The sequence below is a fragment of the Apteryx rowi genome, unplaced genomic scaffold, assembly GCF_003343035.1.
Source record: "Apteryx rowi isolate R43461 unplaced genomic scaffold, aptRow1 scaffold_19, whole genome shotgun sequence".
Lineage (NCBI taxonomy): Eukaryota > Metazoa > Chordata > Aves > Apterygiformes > Apterygidae > Apteryx > Apteryx rowi.
Window position 1 is genome coordinate 1,782,105 of NW_020448196.1, and position 15,854 is coordinate 1,797,958.

General features: G+C 53.5%; 1 protein-coding gene across 10 annotated transcripts in view; it reads left to right on the plus strand.

Moving 5' to 3' along the window:
- Window positions 1-6,006, plus strand: part of FUBP3 (far upstream element binding protein 3) — a 42,514-nt gene extending 36,508 nt beyond the window's left edge. For 2 of the 10 annotated variants that reach the window (XR_003252906.1, XR_003252911.1), the window contains 5 exons: window positions 398-466; window positions 2,289-2,360; window positions 3,099-3,226; window positions 4,409-4,531; window positions 4,654-6,006. Coding sequence is in view for 4 of the 10 variants with exons in the window: in XM_026062123.1 (XP_025917908.1) it covers window positions 398-466; window positions 2,289-2,360; window positions 3,099-3,226; window positions 4,654-4,662 (278 nt within the window). In the remaining 6 variants the exon portion in view is untranslated. The remainder of the gene's footprint in view (window positions 1-397; window positions 467-2,288; window positions 2,361-3,098; window positions 3,227-4,408; window positions 4,532-4,653) is intronic. The other 8 variants (XR_003252907.1, XR_003252908.1, XR_003252909.1 and 5 more) reach the window with 7 other exon arrangements.
- The last annotated feature ends 9,848 nt before the right edge of the window (window positions 6,007-15,854 follow it).

The window sequence follows — 15,854 nt, forward strand, 5'->3', positions numbered from 1 at the left end:
CCTGGCATTGGGACCTGGTGGTATAAAAAGCACAGGCCCTTTGAATCCCCTGATACTGATAGTGCAGCTTCTATGTTCAAAAATGAAAATGACAACTCCTTTGCAATTAATTCATCAGGTTTCTGGTGGCTCCCAAGACCTGTGAAGCATCCTGCCTCGCAGTAATCCTTTCCCTGTGTGGGGTTAGTACCACGGGGCCATGTTTTGGGGGCAGATGTCTTATTTCTGCTGTTGAACCTGATGGAAAATGTTGGCTCTCCCAGTTGCATGTCCACTTAGGATCCTCCGTGTTCCTGTTTGTAGCCAGGCACACTCTGAAGGCAGTCTTGGTAAGGAGAGAGGACAGACAAGATAATGCTGTGCTTTAAGCAGACTTCACTGCTTTCTTCTGCTGCAGATCACAATGGTACCCAGTCAGGCCAGGTGGAGTTCACCAAGGCGTGGGAGGATTATTATAAGAAACTAGGTAAATACCTGTTTTTACACTTTTAAGTTTTAATTTGAAAACACTCTTGTGAAGGTTCCCTTTCCYGCCTGTTTGAAAGCAAGTGCTGCAGCCTGTTTTTTCATGGCTTTGCTAGCCCTGTCAAAGAGCTGGCTGAGTCGCTCTCCAAACAGACTTCCTAGGGACAGATTTGAGAGTGCCCTCCGTGTGGGAGGAGGGGCAGACCCCCACCCCTACACATGTATTTAGATTTTAATTACTTCCCCCATCTTAAATAAATTAACTGGCTGGGGAAACATTTTGCTGTGAAATGCATTTAGCTGCATGTCCTTTCAGTCTGCTGCGGACTGTAATTCTCCTAGAAGAAAAGGCATTGAAGGAGGTCCTTTGTTGGCATTAGCAGGTGGACAGTTGAGGCAGCCTTGACCTCTGCCAGAAAAGGTCCTGACTTGTAGCGTTGGTCAAGTCTTTTAACCCGCTTTTATGCCCCTGGACAGGACACTGCTGCCCTGTTCCCTCCACCCACTTCACACTTGCAGTGTATTATGTTCCCCCTTCCCCCCACTTCAAAGCCCTCCTTCAGCCCGCGTTGCAGTGCAGGGTTGTACATGGAGTGAAGGCGGTTGGATGGGCTGGGAAGAGCTCTCTTCCATGTTTCTCTCCTGTCCTTGCCTGCCCTCCATGTGTGTCRTGGCTTGTGTTCAGCCCTTGCGCTTTCACTGTGCTTGGCTTTCCTTGCAGTTTTCTAATTACTGTGTTGCCTGTTCAGGGGATTTTTGTTGTCRTTGTTTGCTGCATGTCTGGCTGAGGGCTCTTTGCTCTAACTGTGACTAAGGGAAGCGCAGGCTTCCTGCTTCTGCACCCAGCTGGTGGGACTGTCCCCTGCAACAAAACTTAGACATGCTGAAATGGAGGCATCGTAGTGTTTCAAAGAGCGGRCCTGTGCTAAGTGAAGACAAAGGTTTCTGGGTCTGCGTAAGAGATGTTTGTTTGGCTGCTGRTGACAGTTGAGGGCATCTCTGCAGCAGCATGGTCTTGGAGTGCAGGTATTGGCACCACTTGTCTTAGAGTGGTGCAGGGGTCCAGAGACTGCGTTGCAGAGCCAGTCATGGCTGTTGGAAGCGTTTCATGGAGGCCTCACCAGAAGGTGCTTGTGAAGGTAGCACTGAAGGCTGGCTGAGCTGCTTGATCGTTGTGCAGAATTTGCAGCTGCCTTTCACTGCGGAGGAAAATGATTGTAGCCGGTAGCAGTTTGGCTACCCCAGAGCTCTGTGCTCAGGCAGGTGGTACATTTAACACCCAGTGCTGGCTGCGTATGGGCACGTTGTRCTGATAGGCATTGCCCACCAGGGCTCCTTGGAACGTACTTTGCTGGCGAGAGCAGGGACGAAGGGTGCAGTCCCCTCAAAATGAAGTGAGGTGACCCAGAACATGACAAGTTTCCTTGGCAGCTCTGTAGCTGGAATCATGGCAGGGTTGAAGTTCTGTCAGGGACTTGAACCCCTTGTCCCCATGTTGGAAGTGAGCAGACTGATGGTCTGGGGTGGCTGACGTGCAAACCTGGCAGCTCCCAACCAGTGTGTGTTGGCTTGCGCAGATCCTAGCAGGGGGGGATTTGGCTTACTGCTCTTTAGCAGGGCACAGGTGAGATGAAATCAGGAGCTTGACCTTTTCCTCAGCTTTCCCCATCTGAGGGTGCCCAACACTGTAGAAAGGTGGAAGCTGAAGTGTGGAGTCTGGGCAATTGAGCTAGAGCCAGGGCCTGTCTAGTGGAAAGATGTCGCTAGCTGGAAACTGTCACCTGTTCCATATTGACGTGCCCCTTGTTGTCATCTTTGCACAGGCCAACAGAGCCAGCAGCAGAACAGCCATCCCGATTACAGCAAAGCATGGGAGGAGTATTACAAAAAACAGAGTGAGTGAAACAGGGTTACTGGAGATGAATCAACTCTTGTTACAAACAGAGTTAACTCTAATCCAATGACTTGCGTCTCCACCCCTGCCGTTATAAGTTTCCAGCCCTCTCTGAACACCCTTTGGTCCCCTCCTGTTGGTGATGGTGCATGTAGTTCTCCCGCTGAAAGCTCTCTGTATTGCTGCCTGCTGTAGCACCTCAGGAGAGGTGCTCTCCTTGACCTGCAGTCCACAGTAGGCTCCGTGTCCACGCTGGCGCTTGGCCTGCCTGGAGGGGAACGTTCGCACATAGCAAGAGCTGACGCTGAGAGAAACCCGAAACCTGAAGCTGGGTTGTTCTGAGGGTAGGGAAGCTCCGCACACGGGCGCGTGGAAACGCATGGGACTGTCTCTTTCCACTCCATTAAGAGGCACGTGATGCCAGCTTCTGGATTTACATTTGACACAGTGCTGCTGGAGCCTTCAGGCCGAGGATGAACAGTGCCGGCTGTCAGGCCGCGTCCCTGCAGCAGCGGGGATGGTCTCCTATGCTTTCCGGCTGCTGTTGGTTTGTGACTTGCAAGCCAGCTTAAAACCTGTCCTGTTGTATCCAAACAGCAGATAGCTGCTATCGCTTTTTCAGATGTCTGCAGCTGTTGGAAGGGGGCTGGCTATTCCTTAAGCTTTACAAAAGGAGATCCTAAGCCCGGGCTTCATCTTACTGAATTGCTCATTTCTCCATTTTTCCCTTTTCCTCCAGGTCATGCTGCCAGTGCTGCTTCTCAGGCAAGTTCCCAGCCGGACTACACGATGGCTTGGGCAGAGTATTACAGACAGCAGGCTGCCTACTATGGGCAGACACTAGGGCAGGCTCAGGCCCACAGCCAGGTCTGTATTTTTATTCAGCTAAATCCCACAGCTGTTTCCCTGGGGAATCTGGGTACATTGGCCTTGCCCTGGTGGGGTGGAGACTCCACTTTGGGTTCACGCAGTGAGGCCAAGGGATGTTTGTGGCTGAGGAAGTAGTCAGAGAAGTGAAAACATGCTTACTGCTCCCTGTTGCGTTGTGTCACTGCGAGTGTCTTATTCCCCACACAGGGTGGGGTTTTTTTTGTAATCTTTTTTTTTTTTCCACTCTTCCCTCTCTCCCCCACCTTCCTGGGGCCTCTGAGATGTCTGAAGTTGTTGTGTAGCTTTTGGGAACTTAAGTAAAATCATGAAACTTTGCTGTCAAGGTAGCATGAAGCTGTTACAAGAGCTCCCTGTTGCGTTGTGTCACTGCGAGTGTCTTATTCCCCACACAGGGTGGGTTTTTTTTTGTAATCTTTTTTTTTTTTTCCACTCTTCCCTCTCTCCCCCACCTTCCTGGGGCCTCTGAGATGTCTGAAGTTGTTGTGTAGCTTTTGGGAACTTAAGTAAAATCATGAAACTTTGCTGTCAAGGTAGCATGAAGCTGTTACAAGAGATCATGCAACCCTGGACCACGCGTGCAGACTTTGCCTYTTCTCTTGGAAGCTTTGTGCTAGGTTAGGAGCTGTGTGTTTGCCTGGCAAGGACCGTGTCCTGCAAGGGAGGGGAAAACTACTAGAAAAAAATTCAGATTAAACAGCTGTCAAGTCAGATCTCACCTCAACTGTCACTCAAGCCCTGAAGTTCATTTTTCTGGCTTCTCAGTGCAGGSTTGTGTGGGATTTATCCTGACCCTTCCAGCAGGGCTTTGCTAAGCRCCAGGTTTGCTAAAGTGATTGTCTTAGTATTTGGCAAAAAATATGTGCGCACAACACACACGTGCCTCAGTATCAGGTGTTTCTCCCAACTGAGCCGTGTTCTTCCCACGACCCTTCCGAGCAAAAACTTAACGCTTGGGCTCTGAGAGCAGGCGGCATGGGGGAGCCTGCGCTGCTCTTGTCCTCGGACGCCGGCAGCCTGCCCAGCTCCCCGCCGCYGCGCTCCAGCGCTGGGGTCGAGTGGGGCGAGACGGGCGCCCGAATCGGCGCTTGCCGCGGGCGCCGGTGAAGTGTGACCTAGAAGCGGTGATAAAAGGCAGTTCTCTTCGTTCCTCCCGTAAAGCCTGGCCCTCTAGAGAAGAGAGATCTTGTTCAATAGAAGTCATGAACTCCTGGAAGGAGAGCGCAGGGATAGCGAGCGTTAGGGCAGAGATCTCTTCGACAGCGATTTGAAGCATCCTTTGAGGTATACGCGCCGCTCTGTTCGAACGGGGAGCGAGAGACCCGTGGGGGGGAGGGTTAGACAGCTTGAAGAATTTGCTGCTGCTGAGTAACTTTTCCCTTTTCTCTCTCTCTTTCTCTCTCTAGGAGCAGTAGAACAAGGTCCTTGTGGCAATTTTTTTTCTCAGAATCATTGTGGAAGAAAACCTTTTTGTAACAGAGGTTTCTAGATTTGCAACATTTTGATGAAGACTTTTCTGTTTGTTTGTGAAACACTAGTTGTAGGATAATCTATACTGAACTTTTCTAAGAATCAGGAACAATTAGTAATGTACTAAACTTATGGACATGCTGGTAATTTTGTTTCCAAATTTGTAAAAACTCCGGGATTCTTTTTGGAGAGAAGCCAGAGAATTTGCAGGCACCAAAACGCACCCCAGAGCTGTGACATTTCAACATGTGGTTTTTTGTGTGTTTTTTCCTTTTTAATTTTCGATCTTTTCTGTTGCAACAGAAAGAGTGGCTTGGAAGTCTTAGGTGGTATGTAACAAATCCTAAAAAGAAAAAAAAATTTTAAACAGTATTTAAATATTCTTAAATATGTAAATTCATTAAATGTTTTACTTCTAATTTCTTGTATCTTGGCTGTCTTTGATTTTATTGCATTTTTTAAAAACTGAACTATAATATGTATTGTAATTAATTATGTGAATTCTGTATTGAGACAGTTACTGTTTTGCTGTCAGGCAAGTTATGGGGGGGCATTTTGTAGGGTTTGTATAATTTCTAGAGTTCTAAAGGGGTAATATAAAAACGTGTTAATTTTTTTAGCAATACATTTTTTCATGTCTCCATTGCTAGTTGCATTTATGTATCTAAGACCTCCAAGCTTGTTTAAAAAAACAAAAAAACAAAAAAACCTTCCTCTATGCTCTCAGAAATATAAATACTGTTATTTTTAATATTAAAATGAATCTGCTATTAGTACCTTTAACAAACACTGTGGAACATAAAACCATATAAAAGGTAGTAACTATTTTTTAATTCCAAGGTGTTTTTTGCTTTTTCATTTCTTTTAAATATTTTCTTATCTAATATTTGTCAAATTACCTAGAGAAATAAATGAATCTAGTATTAACCACAGTATGCGCTAAATAATTTTGATTTAATAAAAGGGATAATATGATTTCCAATGTTTACTGTAGTGTTTCTTGTACAGATAACAGTGTATTTTTAAAGGAAAAACGGAATTGAAGCTATTTTTTCTTGCATTTTTAATTGACCTGCGGGACATTCCGTTTTGAAATGTACTGAAGTTACTGTTCTTGGGTTCTTTCCTTATTTTTCCTTATGCTTGAAATGTCTAACTATAAAGAAACGCAATTGGATAATGTTGAGCATGGTGTTTAAAAAAAAAAAAGTGTTCTTTTTATTTGACTGACAGTTGCATTTTACACTCTATATAATAAAATTTCCACAAGGTGTCTTGTGGGTGAAGTATTTCCAGTCTGTTTTACTCAGTTTGCTCACTCTCTGCTTTCCCGAGGTCCCCGCTGCCTGCGCAGCAGCTCTCTCCGCCCGGAGACTTGCAGGTCCTCTCGCCTTAGCGCTCACTGTGTCATGTTACTAGTTTGGGATGACTCCGTTGCGTCAACTTGAGCCTTAATTCTAGCGAAACTCTATTGATGTCACATCAAAGTGTCTTCTGACACCGTGACACTAAGGATTTCCACAATAAGGTGCTGTAACTGTAGCTGTCTGGGCCAGAAAGATTATTTTAATAAAGGGAAGTTTTCTATAACAAGAATGGTATGGAGACTTTATCTACAGCTGTATAAACACTTCAGTGCTTGTCATGGAGTCGCCAAACCTTGGTTTTAACACTCTGAACTTGTTGCTCTTCCACAACTTTGTCCCGTTGCGGTGGGCGATGTTGACTAGCGCTCGTCCCCCAGCCCTCCTTGGAGGGGTCTGTGGTGGGCACTGGTCGAAGGGGGGAGAAGCGCAAAGGGCTGCAGGCCTGGTGCTTCTCCTGATCATAGGCGTTAAGGAACAGTAGCTTCTCCTGGCTGTAACCAGGCCAAATTTGGTGATAGTTCTAGTGACTTTAGAGATCCCTTTCTTTTAATATGCGAGTTTTGTGCTCCTCCAACTTGAAATAGCTTCGTCCACCACTACCAACCCACCCAGGCAGACATCTGTAGCAGAGTTTGCAGACGGGGGAAGGGAGGGAGGAAAGAAGATCCCATCTGCAAAGCAGGGAGTGGGAGGCATGTTGAGAGCCGGAAGAAAAGGAGATGTAGCATCTCTAAATATACCTCCAGAGAATCAAGAGAGACATTGAAAGATGGGATAGTAAAAGCCACTTGGAAAGAAGGGAGAGGGGGGAAAAAAGGGCTAGAGGAGGGCATAAAGGCTGCTGATGGGAATTGGGAACGGGCATTACCGAGAAGACTTCCTTCTAATTCATCTTCCAAGCTCTGTGCCAAAACAGCATTTGGCATGGTTCACAGGGAGCAATTGTGTGATAATGAACCCTAAGGTGTCCCTTAATTGAAGACTGAGTATTACAGATTGTGCCAATAGTCGTAAATGGCACAGGATTGTGGGAGGATGCATTTTCTTAAATGTATCTGTAAGTACAGATTAGTGAGTCTCCCCAGTGAAATACCCATACTATAAATTATGGAAATATCTCTTTCTGATGCAACCTTTTATTGAGGGGGTGGGGCCGCAAAAGAAATAGTTTGCAAGCCTTTGAAATTTGGCCTGTCATTAAGATGGTGCCTGCAAAGCTGGGTTTTCATCAGCASTCTGGTGTCCTGGATGGCTAAAGTGCTTGAAATGGTCCCAAGTCCAGCGACTGGTTTCCATTACTGCTGCCTGCTCGGCGTGGTGGGACCACGGCAGTGAAACCTCCTTTCGCTCGTGAATTGTAACTGCTGCTTCCACAGGCACCGTGAGAGCGATGGGGACCAGACCCCCCGGCCGCCAGGGCCCAGGGCACCCAGCGCCTCCCGCAAAGCAGTTGCRCCGGGCTGCCGAGCTCGGGAGTCTGCAGCCTCCAACAGGTCGCAGGGAGGACCTGGGATCTCCTGTTTAATCCCAAAATCAAGGTGGATTTAAGCGCTGACTGCATCAGTTCTCCTGGCGGGCAGGCTTTGCCCCCTGTGCAGCGGGGCAGAAACTTTTTTTGTTGAATGGGTGCAGGGCCCCCTCCAGGGCGGTTTGGGGTCTCTTGGGTGTGCAAACGCCAGCGGAGACGGCGTTGGCTTCGCGGGAGGGACCAGGCAGCTGCTCGCCGCGGGGCTGCGCGCGATGGCTGCCTCGCTGCGCCTCGCTGGTGATTTTTCCCTTTCTCCAGAGCTTTCGCTGTGGCGGCTGCTCCCCGTGGTGTGAGCTTCGTGCTCTTCCTCTTCGCTGCCAATCCTGCCCCCTCCCTAAAAGGCAGGTTTTTAGGGCTTGCTGTGGCCTTTGCGGGGTTTGCAGCGAGACTGGTGCTGCGGGCTCGGTGCGGAGGCTGGTGGTGAGCCCCTGCTCKCCGGGGTGCTCTGCAGCACGCGGAAAAGGGAGTCTCGCGGGACCTTCGGGTCTGCCTGGAGGTTGCAGAGCAGCCCTGGCGTTTCGGGGTGCCCTGCTTTAACCCCTCTCCTCCCTCGCGGAGAAGACCAGCGCTCCCTGGGGAGGGCAGAGGAGCTCCACAAGGAGACATTCAATTTGGGGAAACATTTTGCCTCTGAAGCTGGATGTTTGGGGAGGGAGGAACCAGATTTAGAGGAAATCCCAGGGGAGGCCCTGGCGGCAGGTCCGCGGGCCCCAAACCCGCTGCAGGTTCATCCAACCCCACCCCAGCGCGTTGGCTAGGGCTTTTTTCCCATCTTCTATGAATCACATCCTTCAAGSCCAATCCTTTTCCTGTGGCCCTCAACACAGGCACGTGATGGCTTCTCCCCCCCCAGCATTAATCCAGCTAACAGTTATATTTAGTGGTGCATCTTCTGTGGGAGGGTGCAGGGGTCTCCGCAGGCCCCGGTTCCCGCTGCATCGACTGGGCTGGACGTCACCTGCTGCTTTCCTCCTTGGACACAGAGACTATGTCTAAATAGACATTTATTGCAGCCCTTCCGTAAGCCATCCCTGAGCAGCAACCTGAAAAAGCACTGAATGTAACTTTGCTAAAGCATCTTGTTACGTTAACGATTACCCTGTTGTTCTTCTGTGCTCTATATTCAGTGTGCCTTAATATGCAAGTGCTATTTTGAGAGCACAGGGCAGACTTTAAGATATTCTGAAAGACTTCCTTTAATTTTGCATGATTTGAGAACGAACTACATTATGGACATTGCAAGTCAAACCGAAATGATTATTGAAAGAGACAAGCAGGCTTGAGACTTTTTTTTTCCCTGAGTACTAAATATTTAATTGCATTAGAGTAACAGTATATTTACAGTAAGCTGTATGAAGTGCGGTGCAGTAGTCAGTGCGAGTTCATGGTATTTAACTCGAGGCTTTTCAGTGCAACGTGGATGTTGGTGACGTCTCACCTGCGCTGCTTCTTGTCCTGCAAAAACACCTTTTTCCTATTTCCGAAGTGGGTCACTTCGTGATTTTCAATGATGTTGGTGCTGGCAGAGTTGCGGCATGTGGAGAGGGTTTATTTTCTCATGCTTACAGACTCTCGCGCTGATCCTGTGCAGAAAAAGGTATCAGGGTATTGTGCCAAGCACCACATACGTACTTTATTCCTCACGAGGAGCGGCTCAGCCTTCGTTGGAGATCATCACCGGTTTGGGAGCCGTTTGCTGTGGGTAGCACAGAGCTCCGGGGGTGTCGCTCCGGGTGCGGGGGCTGGGGGCAGGTTGCMCCCCTCCAGCTCCCGCCGGCCCCACGCCGGGGCGGCCGAAGAGCATCTCCGGGGCCGGCGCGGAGGGGCCTCTCGCCTGGCGCGACAGGTACCGACGGCCCCCCAGATTATCTTCCCACCCTTCGCCTTATCACTTGAGGAAATCCTATTTCAAGGCCGCTAGAAAGAAGCCTCTGATCTTTGCAGAGGCGGGCTCGCTGCCCCTCTAATCCCGGCCGGGCCGGGGTGCAGGTGCCGTGGGCCCGGGGGATTAGACGGTCCCGTCCCTTTGTGCGAGCCGTCACTCACGGGCCGGCCCTGCCCCGGAGAGCCGCACCGAGCGGCAGGAATCCTTGTATGGGCCATTCACCGGGGAATATTAAACTTCGCCGCCGCGGAGTCATTACAACGGGCAGGCAGGGGCCGTCGCTCTGTTTGTTTTGGAGAGAATAGGGGCAACAAAGGCCGGGAGCCGCCGGAGGGCTCGGCCTGCCCCCTCCGGCCCCGCCGCGCCGGGGGTCACCTGCCGGCGGGGCACCGGGCCCGGGCGCCCGGCGCGGCCCTCTCCGGACGCAGCGGTGCCGGCCCGGCCGAGCCCGGAGACGCTGCTGCGGGGGAGCGGGGCGGGCTGGGACCGTCCCGTCCCGTCGCGTCCCGTCCCGTCCCCAGGTCACCTCCGCAGGCGAGGGGCAGGGACTGTGGTTTGCAGGGGCAGCGATTTCCCGGTTCTCCTGCCCAAATGGCCCTCGCTGCCTCCCACCCAAATCCCTCGATGCCTTTCGCGCCCGCCCCGGGTGCAAAGAGCGGGGAGACGCGGGAGGGAAAGGGGGGTCCGCGCCCGACCCCCTTCAGCCGGGGCTGGGGCTGGGACTGGGGTGCCCGACAGCGCTGCCGGGGGCCCCCCAGGAGCAGCCCGGCTGCTTTAAGGAGYTTAACCCCACGCAACGCGCTGACCCCCACTTCCACCCCCCCCCCCGATAATCCCAACGCGTCCAGCTATGGGCAGCCCGTGCAGAAAAGCAGCCTCGGGACTTTTAGGCTTTAAATGTTTCCTGCCCGCGGGAGCAGCGAGCAGGGAGCAGGGAGCGGGGAGCGGGGAGCGGGGCCGAGGTGCCGGGCCGGCGGCCAGCGCGGCCCCGCCGCAGTTCGCCCCGTTTCGAGGCCGCCCGCGCTGCGCGACGGTTTGTCGCCTCTGTTTGCTTTTGTGCGCCGTGACCCTCTTGCCAAAACAACCCTGGAAATACTGTTAAAAAAAAAAAAAAAAAAAAAAAAAAAAAAAAAAGGCGAGGAAGAAAGCGAGAGCAGAGGGGAGAGCACTCAGCATCTCTGCTCAGCGCCGCGGCCCCCCGCCGAGTGAAATGGAGGCAAATCATGCCCTGAAGCTCCCTTTCTGCGCGCTGCAATCAGCCCGCCGGCTTCGGCGCGGACGGAGCGCGTTCACACGGCAGCGCTCGCCCGGCGGGCCGGGACCAGCCGCCCCGGGGCTCTCGGGGCCGCCCCGCCGCTGCCGGTCCCCCGGGAGGGGAGCGGGGGGGACGGAGACGCGCGGGCGCTCGCCCTGGGGGGGTCCCGCGCCGCGGCAGGGGGGCAGGAGCCCCGCGGCCACCCCCAGGCTTCCTCCTCCGGGCGGCTCTGGGGCGCGGGCGGGGGACATTGTGCGAGCAGTCCCGGCGCAGGTAACATTTGGGCGCATTCCCATAACGGAGCACGGCGACGGCTGTCCCCGCAGGGCCGCAGCCTCCTCTCCAGCGCTGCTGTTTGCTTTGCAGCCTCCTTAGCCCCTATTGAGGCTTTTCAGCTCCGGCCCCTTCAGTGGGTTTAAGTAGGTAAAACCTGAGGAAGAGGCTATTTTCCTCCCTCCCTTTTGAGTCCTGCCTTGTGCCCAAAAGGCCCCCTTGTTTCACGCGTGCCAGTCACCTGGCTGGGCCCCCAGCCCCTTTCTCTCTCAGCCTTCCCTTTCTTTCTCCTTTTTCTCTTTTGACTTTTCCAGGAGCCCTCGCTCTCCAAACGAGCTTCAGATTGGATCCAGATTGAGGTCCCTTTGTCTTTCAAGGGTTGTACTAAGCTAATTAAATGTGATCCCAACAAATAAACGCAGATCTCCCCATTACATTCAGGCCTGCCTTTCAGGCAGCACCGGGCGGCCCCTCGCCCCCGCCCGCTGCGCGCAGGGTCCCCCTCATTGAGTCCTGGCCATTGAAAGCACTGCCAGGATTTCTTTTGTGCCGGGGGTCTCCGAGCCCTTTTTCCATCAGAAAAGACCCCCAAACAGCAGCTCGGCCTTTGTGAGTTTGCAAGCAAACGCCAAAGAAAAGCCCCCTGAATGCTTTAATAAATGACACATTTAGCAACTTCGGAGGCGCCTGGCTCCTGCGGYAGCCGCAGGGGTGCAATGATCCCTCCTGCCCCGGCTCCCCCAGCACCGGCAGGGCTGTAATGATCCCTCCTGCCTGCCTCCCCCTCGGCTCCCGGGGCATTTGCAGCCCGCGTAGGTGCGGGGGATGCGGCCGAAGCACCTGAGCCGGCTCGACTCCCCGCCCGGCTCTCGCCGCCGCTCCCCCGCCGGTGCGCGGAGGGGCGCACGGGGCGCCGATGGGGTCGGCGCGCCCCGACCACGCCGGCCCCGGGCACCGCGGCCCCGGGCAGTGGCAGCGCGCGGCGGGGTGGCCGGGGCGGCAGAGCTTTTCGGCTCGGACCCTGAGTGTCGCCCTGCCTGGTATTAGCGGCGACAAATCCGAAATCGTCTTTAATGATTCCCCCCCACACCCCCCGGATCGGGGGCTGCGCTGGACTTTTCTCAGCTCAGCTAATATCTTTTTAATGACTTTGGGAGGGGGCAGAGCCCGGCTCTGCCCTAGAGCCTGGATTGCTCCAAACAGATGTTGGGGCAGAGGGAGGGGGATGCTCTTCCCTGCCAGGGACTTTCTTCTAGAGTTCAAACGAGAGGGGAGCTTTCAATCACCGCTAAAAATGTATTTCTCCCTATTGAACAATGGGCTCCTTTCTGCGCCCGGGGGGACTCGGCTGCGATCGCGTTTCTAGTGTCGGAGAGGAGAAACCTCCAGTTTTAGAGCAGGAAAACTCAGCTCTGAAAAGGGCTCTTCCCTGCTCCGGTTATTTCGTAGCCTCACATCCCATCTGGCATCCACCCCCCCACCCCCCCCGCAAAAGAAGAAGTAATAATAATAATAATAATAATAATAATAATAATAATTTCTCCACTTTAGCCTTTCCCAAACGGTGCACCGGAGCTGCCCGGAGATTTTTGTGATAAGCCCGGGCTGTTTGCGGTGTTAAACAAACGAATATTGACTTTAACCCGTTTGGGGAAAGGGCTGGCTGAACGGCCAGGTTAATGCCCGTCTTCGGAGCCGGGGCAGCGCTGGCCCCGTCCTGCGCTCGCACAGCGGTGGCCGCGGCGAGCCGCGCTCCGTGCGCGCCCGTGGAGGCAGCGCCCGGCCCGGCTCCCTTCCCAAACGCGTCCGTCAGCTGCAGCCCCAAAAGAGTTAAATTTTAAAGCAAATCAAATTCCCATTGGCCACTGTATATTATCTCAGCAGTCTTCATTTGATACCTCTTTAATACAGAAAGGAGCTTTTCAAACCCCTTTTCTCTCTTTTCTCCCCGCCACTCTTTAAGAGCAATAAATGTTCAACTGCAATAACTATAAATCAATCTCAGCTCTGTTCAAATCCTATTCATGCGAAGGGCTGGAAGAGGGGAGAGAGCTCCCCCCTCCCCCCCACCCCCCAAAAAGCAGCTGCTGGGCTCTAATCTCCTTTCTTGCACTGTCATTCACCCTCATTTTTCCTCCATCACCCCATCCCTGCAATCTTTTCTTGTTTTGCTTTTCTTTTCTCTCTTTGCTGCATTATGATCCCATGTCTCCCCTCATCAGACCCCAACCTTGTCCAGATCCTGACCATCCCCTTGTAGGCTGTGAAAGAAAAGAAGAGTCCATGGATGTCAAATTGGTCTCAAAAAGACCATGAAAGATTGATTTGCTCCACTTTTCTTCTGCCTGACATTATTTCTGAGGGTTCTGAATGGGAAACCAGAAAGTCTGGGACTGGAATAAAGATGTTCTCTCTGTAAGGGGGAGACGGGGGGGAAAAATGCCCATTTACTCCTGGCCCATCAACCCTGCAAAACAGAGCAAAAGAAAAGAGGACTGTGGCTATTCAAAGTCAGACCAATATGTACACCTCCCAACAATATGCCAATATACTGAGGGCTTCTCTATTAACACCCATGAATATTAAAGTGCTCACTAAACGCTCAGAAGGAACTTTGGGAATATACACATGAAAATACAAGCAGCATTGTGCGGGGCTCAGAACAATGGAGCGGCGATAATGGGCCTTCTCTATTAACAGCCATGAATATTAAACTTGTTTCCTCTTAAATGTTAAAAAGGAGGGATAGCTACGATATTAAAAAAGAGAAACGAAAAGGGAGGGGGGGGGCAAAAGCACCTTCCTCGTAGCGGGAAGGAGGTTTGGAAAACAGCTGGGGAAATTTAAAACCTCCTCAAAAAATAGGAGGATTTTTTTTCCACCTTTTTCAAGCAAGGGGGAGGCAAGGGCCCCCCYGCCCTGCAGCATGACCCGCACCAGCGCCCGGGCAGCCACGGGGGTTATGAGTGTATTTTTGTCCTGGGATAACTTGGGGGATTCAAGGGGATCACTTGTTTTCAGCGGCTGAAAGCAGTACGTGTGTTTTGAAAGCCTTCCACCTGATGTGTTATATATAGCAAAGCTAAAATATTCATATGCCACGTAGGCTGATGGGTCTGATATCCAAAGTCCAGAAAGCCAAAATAAACTTATTTTTATGTACATTAAAAACAAACAAAAAAAGCCCCGGTAGGTTATTAACCTTCTCTTTCTAGGACAGCGCTGCCTCTCTCCAGGCAAATACCCTCAGCAGCCAAAATCTTTGGCTGCTTCCTGACAGCTGCAAATATTCTTGATCGTGTTAATAGGAATAAGCAATTTCACCTGCACTGTAAGAACCTTTTCGCAAGCCCACGCTGCCAAAGGGAGAAACCGCCTCACAGACTAACCCTGTAAAATCCAAGCCTGGGGCCGAGTGAGCCCAGCCTGGCGTGGAGAGAAGGGCAGCAGGACCCGCTTTGTTTGCCCGCGAGCTGGCCGGGGCGAGGGCCGCGGCAGCAGGCTCCCAAACGGGCCGTGCCAAGGCAGCGGGGAGCCCGGCGCGGTCCGGGCGGCCACGCGTCGCTCGGCACCGCGGGTGGGAAGGTGAGGGGAGCCGGGGGGGGGGGGTCTGCTCGAGGCTGAGGTATTTCCCTGCCCGAGGTTTGGGGCAGGCCCAGGGGCACGTCCCCTTGGTGGGTTGGGGGCTGCTGGGTGTCTCTGCCCCTCCTGGGCTCGGTTTGCTCCCTGTGGGCCTGCCCGGGAGTTTGTGCCCTCCGGAGACACACAGCGTGCAGGARCCGGCCTTTGATTGCCTGAGGAATTTGGGGCCCAGTGCCCCCCCCCCCATCCTAGCCCTTTGCAGCCCCTTGTCCTCATGAAAATCAAAAGAACAAGGCTAAGGAGAGGGCTYTAAGCTCCAACACAGCAGGACTGAGTTTAAATCCAAAAAAGATTAACCCTTTACTGAGCCAGCAAAACTGCAGGCCTTGAGGGAGGGGGGCACTCAGGATTTAGGGGGGCTGCTCTGATGCCACCCCTGTGGGGGACAGAAGCAGGTCCACAGAGGCTGCAGGTCTTTAGGGACCGGCCAAAGGCTCAGCGGAGCAGGCAGGGGTCGTGGCGTGGGCACCAGGGCTGCCTGGGGAGTGTCTTTGGCTCCAGAGGTGGGCAGGAGYGTGGTGGTGAGCAGTGGGGCTCTGGCCCGGCTCCCTGCGCAGCAGCAGAGCCCCGGGGATGCTGGAGCCCCTCTGGGGCCGGGGGGGGGGGATCTGGCCCCTGCATCACCCGGGGGGAMGTGGCAGAGCCGTTCCCATTATGGGGGGAGATTCACTCCTGGCCCTGCTCCCCCTGGGGCCTGGAGGTGGCAGCTCTCCCTGGCACAAGCCCCGGCTCTTCCCCCTTTCTCCTGGGAAATGCGGCAGGGACGCGGGTTTGGGCACCTCCTGGGCTGGGTGTTGCGGCTGGGGGATGCTGGCCGCGGCTGGAGGTGCAAGAGCGAAGGCGGCGAGAGCCCCGTGCGTGTGCGCTGGGCTGCGTTTGAGGACTGTCCTCAGGTTTTAGGACCCAGCGCTGGTTCAACCCCGAGGGACCCCCGGGGGCTGCCCGGGTTTCTGCTCCAGGGCGCTCCCGGACACCGCACCTCTCCTGCCCACCCCGGGGTCCGGCGAGCAGCCCGGCTCGGGCCGGGGGGAGCCCGGATCTCCGCGGAGCTGCCGTCCCGCCCGCAGCGGGGCTGCGCCGGGCGGGAGCCGCCCCGACGGGGCTGCTTCCCCGACTGGGCTGGTTTCCCCGGCGGCTGCCGCTGGCGGGAGGCTCCGATCCGCCGCGGCTCCGGGGCCGTCGGGGGC